The 16349-nt window shown below is 40.8% G+C and overlaps 1 protein-coding gene across 1 annotated transcript in view; it reads right to left on the bottom strand.

The window, feature by feature from the left end:
- LOC124721631 (transmembrane protein 183-like) overlaps window positions 1–16349 on the bottom strand; it is a 150144-nt gene that overhangs the window by 55336 nt on the left and 78459 nt on the right. Inside the window, exon 4 of the mRNA XM_047246691.1 lies at window positions 5695–5896. Within this exon, the coding sequence (XP_047102647.1) occupies window positions 5695–5896 (202 nt within the window). The remainder of the gene's footprint in view (window positions 1–5694; window positions 5897–16349) is intronic.

The following is a 16349-nucleotide window of genomic DNA, read 5'->3' as shown; positions in this document are numbered from 1 at the left end:
CTGCTGGTTGTGTAGCTGGTGACTTCGCCCCATGAGGTAAGAGTTTGATGGTTTGTTGCACAGCTAGATGAGGATATGGCGATGCTACCATGACACTGTGCAATTTCACAACCTCGGAGTTGAATTTGAGGTCACATGGCTGCGTGACCATGTCCTTAATGGAACAAGGTGCAGCAAGAACAGTACTGTAAGTGCCAGACTGTAGAACACAGGATTTGCAACTAGCTAGTAACTGTGGAGTGACTGGGTAAGGTACTTTTCCCTTTATATAGATCTCCTGGACAGCTCGTGCATCAAGATACGCGGGGCAATCTCGAGAGGCAGCGGCATAGTCTTTCACTGCAGTTGATACAGCAGGGAGAAGGAGGTGGACAATCACCCTTGTGCACATCCCTACCACAGATTACACACTTGGCTGGATATTTACAAGACATTCAAGTGTGGTTGAAACAATGACACTGGTAGCAGTGCATCAGGTTCAGAATGTACGGTTGGACTGTGATAACTTCTTAGCCTGCTTTGATGGTGGACGGAAGCACCACTCTATCAACGATTTTGTGTGTGTGTGTGTGTGTGTGTGTGTGTGTGTGTGTGTGTGTGTGTGTGTGTGTGTGGGGGGGGGGGGGGGGGCACTAAGGAGGCATCTACCTTTTTAATCACCCGATGGGTGGCAATGACACCTTGATCTGAGAGGTACGTTTGGATGTCGGCCTTGATCAGACCTTCATGCAGCCTAGTGTAAATAACACCATGGGAAGAAATCAGAGTTCTATGGGCCTCGACACTAAGAGGATAGCCACGGAGAAGTGAAGCAGCAAGCAGTTGTTGTGCCTGAGAATCAGAAGTAGTCTCCGAAAGCAAAGTGCCATTGCGTAAACAAGAGCAGGATTTCACAGGGCCAGCAACTGCATCAACACTGTTCTTAATTAGAAATGGGTTTACCGCTGCAGAGGACTGAACGTATTCAGTACGTGAAATCATGAGGAACCACGGTGCAGCTGGGAGTGTCTTTGAATCAGGAGCTTGATTCCATTTACATTTGATAAAAGTGCATGGCAAAGAAGATGATTGGCTCAATGTGAGAAAGTCCCTCATGATTGCCAGCATCTCCGATGGCATGCTCCTTCCAACTGAGGGCCCCCCTTCAGAATGGGGCGCACCCGGCTTAGGTGATTGTTCACACCTCCAGAACACCTGACAGAGGAACCAGTTGGCAATTTGGGAAGGCAGCAGCTCAGACAATCACCCCTCCCCGAGCCTGGCCTGTACCAGGGGGTACATGTGAACCCTACCTGTCGACCCGGGGCTGGGAATTATGCTTTACCCAGACACCTGTTACGTGTCAGATGCCTGGGCCGGCCTTCAGGAGCACACAGGGAGGAAGATGAAAAAAGAGGAGCCTCAAATGCCACAGTGGAGCAAGGATAGAAGGTGAATGAAGAAAGGAATGAAAAATAGCCAATATACACAACTCAGTTCATTAAACTGTGGCAGATTTGAGAGTGTTAACCTTAAGCACAGCAAACTGGTGCATCCTTAAGACATAAAAGATGATCTGGTATTAGTGAGCAGGCTCTAAACCTTTCTATCAGAGTGGCTGAAAGGAATTTCTCCAATATTAGATAAAAAATAAGAACAATACAATTGGTCTTCATTGTGCACTTCCATCCACACAATTCCCCTCTAATAACCGACATTCTTTCTCAAAAACAACATGATGAAGTGCACGGAGTGGGAACGTACTGCCCTGCTGAATTCCTCACATGCCTGTCCGGATGTTGTGTCAGCTGCATTACCCTGGATCCCCACATGAGCTACAGCTCAACAGAGTAAGAAGTTCAGTTTTTTTTTCTGTCATTCCGTATTTACTCCTTCAGTACACACAATGCCATAATCAAGTAAAAGATAGAGCATCCAGCAGTGTGCCACGTTGGAACAGTCAGTGTGAACAAATTTAATAAAGTAATACTGATCATATAAATCAGAATGATACATATCTAAGAATATTATAATGGTTAAAAGTCTTTGTGTTATGTCAGTTTTAGTCTTTGTGTTATGTCAGTTTTAATACCGTCTAGAGTCTTATTATAATGACGATGGAGACACTTCAATCCAATGGTGCAACAACCAAATTTACAAACTTATAATTGCACAAATGTGCCCATGATAGCTTGCTTGCTCTTTTGACACCTGCAAAGAGATGGTCATAGAATTACTGAAATGTTAAGTGGTGACTGGTGCTTCCTGCAAACTTGAACAAATGTTGCACCATGACTAGCTGCCTCCTGATAAAAAGAGGTAGCTTACTAGCAACAATGATCACAGTGTAATCCCCTACAGTCAAACTTGTGCACCCATGGCCAACATAGAGAGCACCTAAAGATTGCTCTGTTCCATAGATCTCTAAACCACACAACTGTAATATAACTGAACAAAGGATTTAATAAAAATTTAATGTGCAGGAGCTATCAGCACTCAAGGTCCTAAAATGAGGCACTTAGTAATGTTAATTACCCAAGTGTCCTTGCCGACAGACTGTAAAGTCTGGCTCTGGGAAAGTCCCATTCTGCAGTAAGCTGATCACTCAGTCGGGAAATATTGCAGAGATTCTTACACCTGCCTAAATTAATCCACATTATGAAGCAGCTTCAAGATGTTACAATAAAGCAAAGCCCTTGTAGGGTATTACATTTAAGACTTCCATACCACAACCTCCAGCAAGTCGTTTTATGAAGAGTCAAACGGCACCTCCTGAACCCATGCTGAAAGCAACTGATGAGTCTCTGTAGTTTCAAAAACTTGCACCAAATGCAGTTTACAGTTTGTTTCAGGATCAACAATACACATCCCATCAAAGAAACACTGCAATAATTACTTGGAAAGAGATACGTATTTCAGTTTAATGGAAGTGATGACAATGGGTTCAAGCCATAAATCAGGTTACCTCAACATCAGACCAGATTTTATTTTGACATGGCATGGATCACTACATGGAGAACACAACAAGCTCTTTACTCACACGAAGTGTTGAGTGCTATTGACACGGGATTTCAAACTGATTCCATATTTCTGTATTTCCAGAAGGCCTTTGACACTGTTTTGGTCTCAGAAACAGACCTACGGCCAGGAGAGGGGTGTGCTGACCACATGCCCCTCCATATCCACATCCAGTGACGCCTGTGGGCTGAGGATGACCCGGCAGCTGGTCGGTATCGTCGGGCCTTCGTGGCCTGTTCAGGACGAGTTTAGTTTTTTTTAGTTCTTTGACACTGTACCTCACAAGTGGCTTGTAGTAAAATTGCATGCTTATGGAATATATTCTCAGTTATGTGACTGGATTCAGGATTTCCTGTCAGGAGATGATTTCTGGCATTCCCCAAAGTAGTGTTATAGGTCCTCTGGTGCTTCCTTTCTATATAAACCATTTAGGAGACAATCTGTGTAGCCATCTTTGGTTGTTTGGAGGTGATACTGCCATTTATCAACTAGTAAAGTCATTACAAATTGCAAAACAATTTAAAAGATATCTCTATGGCATGAAAATTGACAATTGACCCTGAATAATGAAAACTGTTAGGTCACCCACATGAGTGCTGAAAGGAATCCATTAAAATTCAGTAAACAACAAATCAGTTGAATCTAAAGGCTGTAAATCCAACTAAATACTTCGGAATTACAATTATAAACAACTTAAATTGGAAAGAACACACAGAAAATGTTGTAGGGAAGCTGAACCAAAGACTGCATTTTATTGGCAGAACACTTACAAGATGCAACATATCTACTAAAGAGACTGCCTACACTACACTTGTCTACCCTCTTTTGGAGTATTGCTGCATGGTATGGGATCCTTACCAGGTAGGTTTAATGGAGTACACAGAGAAAGTTCAAAGAAAAGCAGCACATTTTGTATTATCGGGAAATAGGGGGCAATAGAGAACCTGAAATGGACATCATTAAAACAAAGGCATTTCTCACTGTGGCAGAATCTTTTTGTGAAATTTCAATCACCAATTTTCTCTTCCAAGTGCGAACATATTTTGTTGATGTCGATTTATATAGGGAGAAATGATCATCACATTTAAAAACAAAGGGAATCAGAGCTCTCATGGGAAAGATCTAGGTGTTCGTTTTTCCCATGTGCTATTCAATATTGCAATAATACAGAATTATTCTGAAGGTGGTTTGATAAACCTTCTGCCAGGTACTGTGATTTGCAGAGTATCCATGTAGCCACAGATGAGCGACAGGTTAGTAGCAAAAATGGTCAATCACGTTACCCTTACGCACAACATTAACAGACACTGATATGCTTTTTTCAGATATTCTCCTGATTAACTGCAATTATGCGAGTGTTCAAATGGAATGACTGAGTTGAGAAGCATTTACAATCACTTACTCCTAGTACATGCATTTAGTCCACAGGCTTTCATCTGTTGATATTAGTCTGAAGTTTTCTGAGGATACTCTGTATCTGAGCCTTAGACGCATGACATGACTACACCCCCCCTCCCCCCTCCTCCCTCCTGCTCTCTGCCCAATTACTGATCGAGGACATGAGATATTTTACAATGGTCAGGCAGTTGTCGGATGGACTTTTCATGAGATTGGTGATCACACTGACTTATAATGTGATCCACCAGGTTTACTCCCCATTTTTCTTGGTCTCAGTCCCATTCTACATGCTTCAGATGTTATCTCCTGGCAGTTAATACCATTGGGTGATGTTTCATATGGATAGTCAACTTTACTTTGTAAGTGTTAATGATCTGTTATGTTTACCACATGTTGGCCACCACAGTCTGTACGACTAATGTATTGGTGTTAGATTGTACTCTGGTACAAATGCAACACACAGTTCCGAGTGCACTGTGGACAGCACTTAGTGTGGGATAGCATAAATTTTCTTTTAAATAGCCCCTTTAATTTCTTACCATAAATTCTGGTGCTTCTGACAATATCTCCTGCAATTTTTTTTTTCTCATGGAGGCTTTTATTCCTAATTCCTTTTAGGAAACTGATGCTTCCTATGGTCATCCTCAGGCAACGCATAATAGACATTCTGCAGCTGGTTGAAAACAAATTGGCAGGTGCTTTTCAAACACATTCTGTAATGTGACTGGCTGCTAAGTTTTGACTACATTGTTCCAGTAACAAGCTAAGTTTTGACTACATTGTTCCAGTAACAAGCTAAGTTTTGACTACATTGTTCCAGTAACAAGCTAAGTTTTGACTACATTGTTCCAGTAACAAGCTAAGTTTTGACTACATTGTTCCAGTAACAATGCACAGTCTTCTAAGGAAGCACAATGGTTTTTGGTCCTCTCAATATACAGTGAGAAACTGTTTTTGCTGTGATTCATAGCTCATCCACAACATCACAGCAAAACCAAAGTTGCAGATGGGTGGAAAAGGAAAGGAGCATCATCTTGTTGACATAATCATTTTCACATTCAAGCAATGTGTGTCGCGGAAATCACAGATAAATCTAATCAAGGCTGCAATATTGCTGCTACATCCTAAGAGATACACACAACTTTCATTCAGTGGAACCATGAAATTATGGTAAAATCTGAGGACAGCATCAAAAACAGAAGAAATTATAAGGACCTCATATCTCAACACATCCAGCCACAGCTGAAACAGCTCTTACTCAACGTAACACTGAAGAACTCTCTGTTGTCTTAATCTTACCTTCTGTACAAAGACAACCAAAACTGTGCAGTCTGCACAACATGTAGGGAATCTTTACATAATCTTGCAAATTTTCCAACACACTCTGGTTCAATGTAATCTGATATAAGAAACCAAAGATCAACTGGATATCTAACACCAGTACTGGTATTTCTCTCAGTGGGTGTTTTCCTTCTTCTCCGTGTAGGTCTCACAGGTACTTCTGAAACACAAAGTAGAAGCAAATGACAGTTCACTATCAGTCATTAAAAAGTTACTGCTTGCACTAAGAAAATTAAATACTTGCAGCTGCTGGAGTGACTTTCTGTAAGTGAGTAACTTGACAACTGCGATAATATGAATGCAGTAGCAGTGATAATTTACCACAGAAGTTAAAGATTTACAATACTAATTAGTGTTACCAACACGACGAAGACAGTCTGAATATTCATTCTGCAATTGCAACCAGAGATGGAGAAGTTATTTGAAGGAAGAATAACAAATACAGACAAAATTATTCCTTATTTGTAAATAAACATTTATTCTTAATAATATTCATTTTCACTAATAAAAACCATTTATTAAACTTCCTGGCAGATTACATCTGTGCACTGGACCCAGACAGTATTTTCCAGCTAAAGGCAAATGTCCCCAGATTGTGTCCCAGTCCGCCACACAGTTTTAATCTGCGAGGAAGTTTCATACCATCGCGCATGCACACGCACACAGCTGGAAAATTCATTTGTCATCTGTAGGGTTACAAATAGCAGATAAATTTGAAATCCAAAGGCATCGAATTCTTCAATTCTCTGTCATTTATAAAGCAAATGTAAATTTTGTAGTTTTGTTTTCAAAATAACTCTTTTTCAAACACCTCACCAGAAAGTTTATTTTATTTTGGAAAACTTTCCACTGAGTTATATTGAGAAAAATAAGTTCCACATATGCAAAAGAAGATAGCAGTGTATTACATCTCTTAAAAATTGCCTTAGTTCAGGGCAATGAAATAAGACTTTCAAATCATGATCTTTGTCTGCAAAAAGTTGAGAAATTAGCTGAATGATGCAAATATTAGCAGCACATACACTTCCTTGGGAACCTGGCACAGGCTCTGCAGCCTTAAAAAACAACACCCACATTGCTATCCACACACTTATTCACTTTGTTATAAGATTCTGTGAGGTTTGGAAGGTAGGAGGACGAGGTACTGGCAGAATTAAAGCTATGAGGACTGGGCGTGAGTCATGCTTGGCTAGCTCAGTTGGTAGAGCACTTGGTAGATGCCCGCGAAAGGCAAAGGTCCCGAGTTTGAGTCTCTGTCCGGCACACAGTTTTAATCTGCCAGGAAGTTTGATATCAGCGCACACTCCGCTGTAGAGTGAATATTTCATTCCACTTTAGTATAGCTCACAGTGGGTCATTCTTGCTACCTCAGACTCCACAATTCCAAATTATATTTGAGCTGATAATTCTACATTACTCTCCTTAACGTTGACAATGTTGATATTCTGTGCAACACGTGAACTCTCCTGAGTTTGCATAGCATCACCGTTACCTTCTTTAGTTACCTTAATCTTCCTAGTCAATAAATTGTCCCACCAGTCATTACGTTCCATCCCACCCGTCACAGGATTGACAACTTTAACTACATGAACAGTATTCTGATGTCTTGCAGGAAGAGGTAAACTTGACTCAAGCCTTTCCTCTCCCTTTCATCTTCCTGTCTTTCCCTTCTTTCCACCCTCCCCATAATATTCCTACTTCTCATGTTCCCATGCCTGTTTTTAACCCACCAGTCATTGAGTCTTCTCTGCACCACCTCTGCATGCTCCAGCCTTGTCACAAACAGCTTCCTTCTCACTAGCCCGAAAAGCTTCCAGTCACTTAGACAAATCCACAACTTTTAACTCATCCACTTCGGTGTGTCAAATTTTTAACCTCTCTTTAGTGCTATTAGTGGTATTACAAACTCTGCTCCCTGTGGGACTGCCCACTGACATGATTACCTTTCATCAATTACATAAACGCAAACGAAAATAATACTTAAACATACCACTGTCCCATCGCTTCTCACCTCTTTGCATGCTAACATACCAAGCAATATTCCTTGCTCTACACCTCTGCCCATTCCAAACGGCACAAATTACACACACTTCCTATGATTCCCAGGCTCAACTCCATCAATAATTACAACAAAATAGGAAAATAAAACAACAAGAACACTGTCATATTACTTCTTACTGTAACTTACTACTCTTTCTTCTGAGTGACTGCCCATTATTACTACTAACACACTGGAAACAATGACTAAACTTCACCACCTTATATTCCTAGGCAATGAGCCACATCCCCTTGCTCTTCATAACACCTATTCCAAAATTACTGTTCTTACTTACATACCATACCCACAGAACATTGTTCACATTCAACTGCCGAATACCGAAACCATAAACACAATTACACATCTGACTAAAGACTCACTGGCTTGCGACAAAACTAGCAGTCAAATAAAAAAAATAAAAATAAATAAAAAAAAAAGGACTGCATGAACCCCAGCATATCTTGACAAGACTGCAACACTGCAGTAGGCGAGTCACCATCTTCAACCATAGACTGTGGTGGTGTTTGTCAAACAATGTGGTGACAGGGTCAAAGATATTGCTACTGAAGCCAACTGTAGCTGATCCTGGGGGTTGTGGAGTGACTACTGTGTGAATTTTGTGGTAGCACCTTCCATCTGTACTATTCAATGTGCCTGACTGCACGGGTTCAGCAGTCAACAGTTGTGGCTCTATGAGCTAAAAAATGTACGAGTCTAATTGTTGAGAGACTGGCGCAAGGCATGTTCAGTATGCAATCCAGCGTTTTCTGCCCCAAGTTGAAATCTAGAAAACGCACATTCCACAACAGATTGAAGTGTCTCTGGGGTCACGATTGAATGTGTTGTGCAGTGTGTGCTTCAGTTCAGCTGCATTCGTAAGTGGAGTACTTTCAGATGTCAGAAGTCACATGGCTTAAGATCATGTGATCAGGAGGGCCAGGCTGTAGGAAAATGATGGCTGATAATTCTAGCATTTCCAAAATGCCTCTGCAGCAGCTGCTTCACTGGCTGTGCAACGTGTGGAGGTGTGCCATCTTGCATAACAATGAACCTGCCCACGCATCCATGTTGTTACAGAGTCGGAATGATGGAGCACAAAAGACCTTCACAGCACTTGCCAGTGAGGGTACACATAGCAGGATCTGCAGGACTCATCTCGAAAAAATATGGCCCTGTGACAAATGATGCTGTCAACAAACACTATACAGTTACCAATGCAGAATGAAGTAGTAACGGTTGTTGCACATGCAAATTTTTAGTTACTCATGGTCTGCAATTTTACTTATGGACAAAGACTTTGTCTGCCCACAGAAGGTTCCACGACCATTCATTGTCTGCTTCTGTGTGAGCAAGAAATACCAGAGTGAACGTTTGTCTTACTGGCAGGTCGGCAAGAAGAATCTCTTGGACGTGGGTGATTTTGTATGGATAGCAATGCAGGATGTTTCATAGGATTTTATGTCACCATGCTTGCAGGCACATCCAACGTTTTGGGAAACCCCTGTCCGCTGTATTTTCACACCAGCACTCGATTCCTCCTGCAATGCTGTGGTCACATCTGTGACAGACGTCAAATTAACTATTTTCTTCCTCTACCACTCTGCACTTCAAAAACCTGTCTTTTCCAATTTTGTAATCTTTTTCTTCAGACCCTTAGCAGACATCGAATCGATGCCTTTTTCCATACCCTTGAGTATACAGATCTTATGGAGGGCTATTGGTGCACAGTCACCTTTCTTGTAAAAGCGCTTTACCGGCAGGGCAAAATCTTTCATGGGGACTGTCATTCTGGGCATCTCAGGCACAAACTGAGGAACAGCCGTTAACTGCAAATCTGTCCTAATCCATTAGATATACTCACAGAAACGGCTTACAGTTTTGGCCTGTCACAGGGATCCACTCGCATGACCAGCTATTCACGTGTGAAAGACAGCATGTTGTTGAAGTGATACTGCAGTGATCAATCCATGCAACAGATAACTTGCACAAATTCTCTGAGAATCAAGACTAATGAGGATGGGTAGCAACTCACAGTAAAGATGATCGCTAAGCTTCAGACAGGCACGTAGAAAAGAATCATACTCTCATAACTAAATTTTTGGCCATAGCCTTTGTCAGAAAATCAGAGCACAGACACACATTCATACAATCACTCAGACACACTCAGGCACACACGACCACTGTCTCAGACCGCTGCATCAACAATCTCTAAGAATCAGATCCAAACAAACTACTACTCATGCTTGCCTGCCTGTCGTCGGCAGCTACTATGCTAGCGGCAAGAAGCAGTAACACCAATGACTGCAAACTGAGTCAGGATGTATACGTGGACAAGGAAAAAAATTCCCAGATTTCTCCCGGATTTCCTGGTTAAAAATACACTTTCTCCCGGGTGGAAACACACTTTTTCCCCGTTAACTGACAGTATATTTTCTCTCGGAACTGTCTAACTTATCAGTCCTTTGAACAATTATGGTTTTATAGATGGGCGTAGAATTTCCCGGCGCTTTAGAAAACTAAACACGGGGAAAAAAAGCGTTTTGGAAATATCTTTGATGTGCAGCAACATGTATGCTGCATATTTTCGTATTACGAAACTATAAATTCGAATTCCACCAAACACCGCATGTTACTTTCCGAAGCATTGAACTCGAGATAGCGATGCACTTTTGTAAGCCAGTCAAAGCTCACATCACGTGATCCCACCAGCCAATGACAGAGGGTATTCATAGTTTAGGACACTTTATCTAGTCAGCCAATAGCAACATGACTTAAGTAGCGCGAACACACAAACATAAAAAGTTAATGGTTTAAATTAATATACATAGTGTTGCTACACGAAACGCAAAGCTTTCACATATAATATTGGTCTATAAAATTAATATGCTGCAAGAGAAGCTAAGTTTTCACATATAATGTTGGTCTTTTATGAGTGTATTACAATTTAAGATATATCACACAAATGTGCCAGTAAAATTTTGAATAATGACATAAATGTTTGACCTTTGGGGCTCGAAATTCATCTAAATGGCTCGTCATCAAAGAGTTGATTTTTAAATGAGAGTCAAATGCTCTGCGATTTAAGAAATTCATCGTACATTCTCACACATAGTTCCGGTGTAACTGCCAGAATGGTACTTTGATGGTAACGCTTTTCAAACCACCATTCGGAATATTTTCCGATGACCTGTTAGAAATAGGTTCATTTGTGCAGTTGCCAGAGAGCGCCAGATGACAGGCGTCACCGCGCTTGGACAGTTACGATGTCGTAGGAAGCCCGTATGTTCGTACGTGTAAAACATTAAACGGTCATACATTGTGTCATTAAAAGAAACAAGACATCAGAGGATATTCCGAGACCATTGGAATTTCGTGACCCATACTAAAAATGTCCACATTTAAAGTGCACATTCATATGTCCAGATACCCAGTGAAGTAGGCAACGATCTGATATTAAGCTTTTCAATGTGGTTTTCGGGATGTAAATTTTCTTGGAGTACCAGTACTGTGTTATCTCATGTTTGGTTCTTTATTATGGCATAATGCCATACGTGCTAGAAGTCGAAAACGTGCACTTTAAATGCAGCGAACAGTGTGTGGAATTAAACACTTTATTTCAAATATCTTGTCTGCCTCAGCGGAAAAGATTAATAATAGAAAATTTCTTTAGCAAACCGACAAAAACATTGTTCTGCAAGGCAATTAATGCTTGACTGTCAGAAAGGTGAAAATAAAATAAAATCTGCAACTAATAACACATTTTGGCCTTCTGTAATTATGTGACTGTATTTTAATTCACTTGATAGCTCCCAGCCACAGAAATCTGTTTTGTTTTCATTTGACATGAGAGCAGTAAACGAAGAGGAAACAGCAAAATCACTAAACATAAACACAGGTCACGTGGAGACTACCTACTTCCCCGCTGTAACTCAGACTGCACTGCACATCAGCCCCGGATCTAAGACATTTCCGAACCAGGGCAATACCCCGCCACTCCCTCGGGCGTTTGAGATAGGACGTCAAAAATTTTAAAAAATCGAATTTTCAAAAATTTGTTCATTTTGTAGCGCACATCTTTCTGAAGTGTCCGATGCATAAAACGTGTGTTCCAGGAAATGTCACATGTTATTTCGTCGTAAATGTGCCACAACGCAGTGCCTCGCCTCCTCACACAGCATTCTTCTATCAAATGTCACTGTACTTCTCTCCGTGGAATTGAAACGTGTATATTTTGTAATGGATGCCATCAAACCAGATTCAGGACAGTGGAAATTAAAATGTCCTGTGGTGTCTCTCCCGCTTATAGTCGGCCAGTTTGACATCCCATCCCATTATATATATATATATAAAACACACACACACACACACACACACACACACACACACACACACACACTCTCTCTCTCTCTTCAGAAAATTTGCACTCTTTATTCCCTACCAGTGAACAACTTGCTGCTTTGTGTGACATAAAATTAAATATAGGATATGTAAACCCAGTAAAGACATGAGACAAGCAAGACACTACACATTTCTTTAATCCTTCGCTCCTAGATTTTTTTCCCCTCTAATCTTACTAAAGCTTTACATGGAGTATTTTCCTTTCTGCGAAACAATCTATTACCTCATCGAAGCTCGTCAAACGTTTGGTACATAAAAAGTCGAAATGTCATCTGATACTGAAAAAGCTGTTAATACAAATAAGACCCAAGACTGGTGTCGTTATCCGATCCGATTATTTCTGTTTTGTCACTGTCTGCTAGATAAAACAAAATAGGCCTTTCTAATACTGCAACAATTGTAACACACACCTAATAAATGAGACTGTTTTGGCACAAACGGTTTTTTTTTTTTTTTGTAATGACAGAATATAATTAACAAAGTACCAATGTCAAATGCCTATTAGGCCCACTACATGCAAAAAACTTTACGTTAGGAAATAGTTTCACACTTCATTCATACGCTCCAGTTTCTCAAGCACGAGATCGAAAAGTATAGTACGAAATTTTTATAAAAAACTTGGAATCGTCATATTCTTCCCTAATTTGTGTGATGTCCCCGTTTCTTCTCCTTCCTCGAGCTAACAAACAGTCTTGTTATCACTAATTCTGTAACTATTCCTGCCAATAACAAAGCTTATTGGCAGGTTAACTTCACTACTCTGCCAGAATCACCAGTTTAGTTGTCCCACGATTATTCTCCGGTTAGGCTTTGTTACATGTTCATACAACACGTTTTCCGCGCTTCTTCCAGAATAGAACTTAGAGTGGCTGCTAGCCGGGGACTGTACAACTGGCCAAAAAATTTGTCAAAATTTCATTTTCTTGGATACACCGAGAACGTAATACGTAATCTTTCTTATCTGTTATTCGTTTATTTCCACTCCTGTAGTCTGAATCTATGGATTTCGCTAGTAATTATAACACTCATCATTCGCAAACCCAATCAACCACAAAATCAGACAGCGGTTGGCATTCATCTGTTCAGCCTTACTCTGCTCAGCTCGTATAGCCCCTTTTGTCTGTAGGAAAGTTTGTTCCTACATTCGACAAGGATTCCCCTGACAGAGCCATCAGGTACACTATGCACGCATTCACAAATCAACTTACGTTTCATTCAGAAATCAACTTACAAGGGAACCTCCCCATCGCACCCCCCTCAGATTTAGTTATAAGTTGGCACAGTGGATAGGCCTTGAAAAACTGAACACAGATCAATCGAGAAAACAGGAAGAAGTGTGGAACTATGAAAAAAAATAAGCAAAATATACAAACTGAGTAGACCATGCGCAAGACAGCCAACATCAAAGACACTGAGGTCAGGAGCGCCGTGGTCTCGTGGTTAGCGTGAGCAGCTGTGGAACGAGAGGTCCTTGGTTCAAGTCTTCCTTCGAGTGAAAAGTTTACTTACTTTATTTTCGCAAAGTTATGATCCGTCCGTTTGCTCATTGACGTCTCTGTTCACTGTAATAAGTTTAGTGTCTGTCTTTTGCGACCGCACCGCAAAACCGTGCAATTAGTAGACGAAAGGACATACCTCTCCAATGGGAACCAAAAACATTTGATCGCAATGTCATAGGTCAACCGATTCCTCCACAGAAAAACACGTCTGATATATTCTATACGACACTGGTGACAGCATGTGCGTCACATGACAGGAATATGTTGTCGACCCACCTAACTTGTACACTTGGCAAATGGGTAAAAAGATTCTTCTACCTTGCCCGATTTAGGTTTTCTTCTGGATGTGGTAATCACTCCCAAAAAAGAGATGAAAACAAGAGTTTGTCACAAACTGAAAATAAAAAATTAAACTTTTCACTCAAGGGAAGACTTGAACCAAGGACCTCTCGTTCCGCAGCTGCTCACGCTAACCACGGGACCACGGCGCTCCTGTGCTCACACTCTCCTTGATGTTGGCTATCTTGCACATGGACTACTAAGTTTGTATATTTTGCTATTTTTTTTCATAGTTCCACATAACTTCTTCCAGTTTTCTCGATTGGTCTGTGTTCAGTTTTTCAAGGCCAACTTATAACTAAATCTGAAGGGGGTGCGATGGGGACGTTCCCTTGTTAGAATGTGTTCAAAGATGTAAACCGACGGGAATGCGTTTCAAAGTCATATGAATAATCGATAGACTAACGTGTGCTAGATGCTAGTCACTTTGTGAAACAAGGTTTTTTCCCCCCTCAAGAATATGAATTCCCCCCCCCCCCCTTCCCCTGCTCCTAGATCTGGGCCTGCTGCGCATGCATGTATCTGGCAGCTTGTGCACTCCAGTAAAATTTTCCAGGTAGCATCTAGCTGCTTGCTGCAGTTGCTTACACAGCCAACAGCCACATTTTTGTAGCCAGAAGCGGGAGATGGTGCTACTAAACTGCGCATGCGCATGACGCTGCTCGTAACTGCTAAAACGAATCTAATGTAAACAGTTGTGGCGTCACGCTCATCTGAGGCAATTTGTTGTTACGAAGCATTGAATAGTCTTCCTAAAGCCTTTGACGCATTTTGCTGTTGGCAGACGCTTGTATGAGCACTGTGTTTTGTTGCTGTATACAGCGCATTTCCTTTGCAATTTAAGTTTTATTTTTGCTTTTTCTCTCGTTCATGTTTTATTGCTGCAATATTATTCTGCAGTAGCGGGATACAGTAATATCCTTTGTTAGAGTATGATTCTCACCAGTCAAAATTACAAAAATTTAACTGAAAATAAAAACAATTGAAAATTCCCGGAATTCTAAAAAATTCCTGGGTTTTTCCCAGTTTTCTCCTGGATGAAAAAATTCCAGGGTTTTTCCCGGATCTCCCGGTTGTCCCGGGTCATATACTCCCTGTGAGTGGAGTGGTAGAAAGGGGAGAAGCCTTAAGAATGAGGGAGTAGGGAAGCGGGGCATGTTCTCAGCTGCACCCACTCAACGACAATGCATGACATCCCTGTAATAAAACCATTTCATCTACTGAGACAAACAACAAGATTTTTCCAGTGTTTTTTTTTTCAAATTTCCCCAATTTCCCTGACACATTTGAAAATCCCTGATTTGCAGAACTTGTGGCAACCCTGTATATCCCGTACAAGAATTATTTGTTCAATTTAAACATTCTGTGTCAGCTACAGCATCACAGCAACCTGACAAATTTAGCTGAATGCACCTGCAGTGCTATTATGTACATGTTAAGAGTTAGAAACAATGACAATGAGCGTGAACTATATCCGCAAGACAAATGAGAGCCAAGAATGTTTAAAAAACAGTGTGGATTTTTGGTTCTTGTGGGGATATTCAGTAATATTTCTTTTTTGTATGCCATGTCAAACTATTCCACTTGCCACCCCCCCCCCCCCACCCCCGCCCGTTCTCTCTCCCATGCGCGCGCAATGAAGCAAGTCTACAGTAGGTGTCAATTGCATAATTTTTCAGATTTTATGTGAAACTCACGGACTTTGATGATCGGTCTTTCTTACCATATATTCCCTTTTCTTTCTTTTTTCTTTAACCCCACTTTATCCATTACTTCTGGATTACAATAGAATTTCTCCCCTCTTCTGCATAAAACCTCTTCGCAGACCACTCTGCTCACTGCTATCTTTCCTTATTGCTAAAGACGATTTTATTTCAAATCTAGTTTTAACACAGCCTCAGTTATTCTATCCTCCTCAAAAATTACAAATCAATCCAAATCTTTTACAAAAGGCCCAACTAAATTACAGAGGTAATTAATAACATAATTTATAATGTTTTATATACTTTTCGTTATCTGTCAAAACACTAAATAAATATAATTTATTATTAGACTGGGAAAGCCTTCACGTTCACACCAATTATCAATTTCATTCTAGAACCATACTATAGGGTGTGGCCAAGTTACCTTCTCCCATATTCCTCCAGTGGATGATGGTACAAACAAGGTACTCAGAGATCCACCACTGACTCCAAGCTGTACAAGAAAAATATTGCCAGAGAGAGAAGGTTGACTATGGTTTGGCACCCCATCAATGACGAGGTTACTGCAGTTGGCACACAAGTTTGGACTCTAGAAATATGGGAGAGGGAATCAGCTACATTCCTTTTAAAGAACAA

Source organism: Schistocerca piceifrons, chromosome X (assembly GCF_021461385.2).
Source record: "Schistocerca piceifrons isolate TAMUIC-IGC-003096 chromosome X, iqSchPice1.1, whole genome shotgun sequence".
Taxonomy (NCBI): Eukaryota; Metazoa; Arthropoda; class Insecta; order Orthoptera; family Acrididae; genus Schistocerca; species Schistocerca piceifrons.
This window is presented reverse-complemented; position numbering and strand designations above follow the sequence as displayed.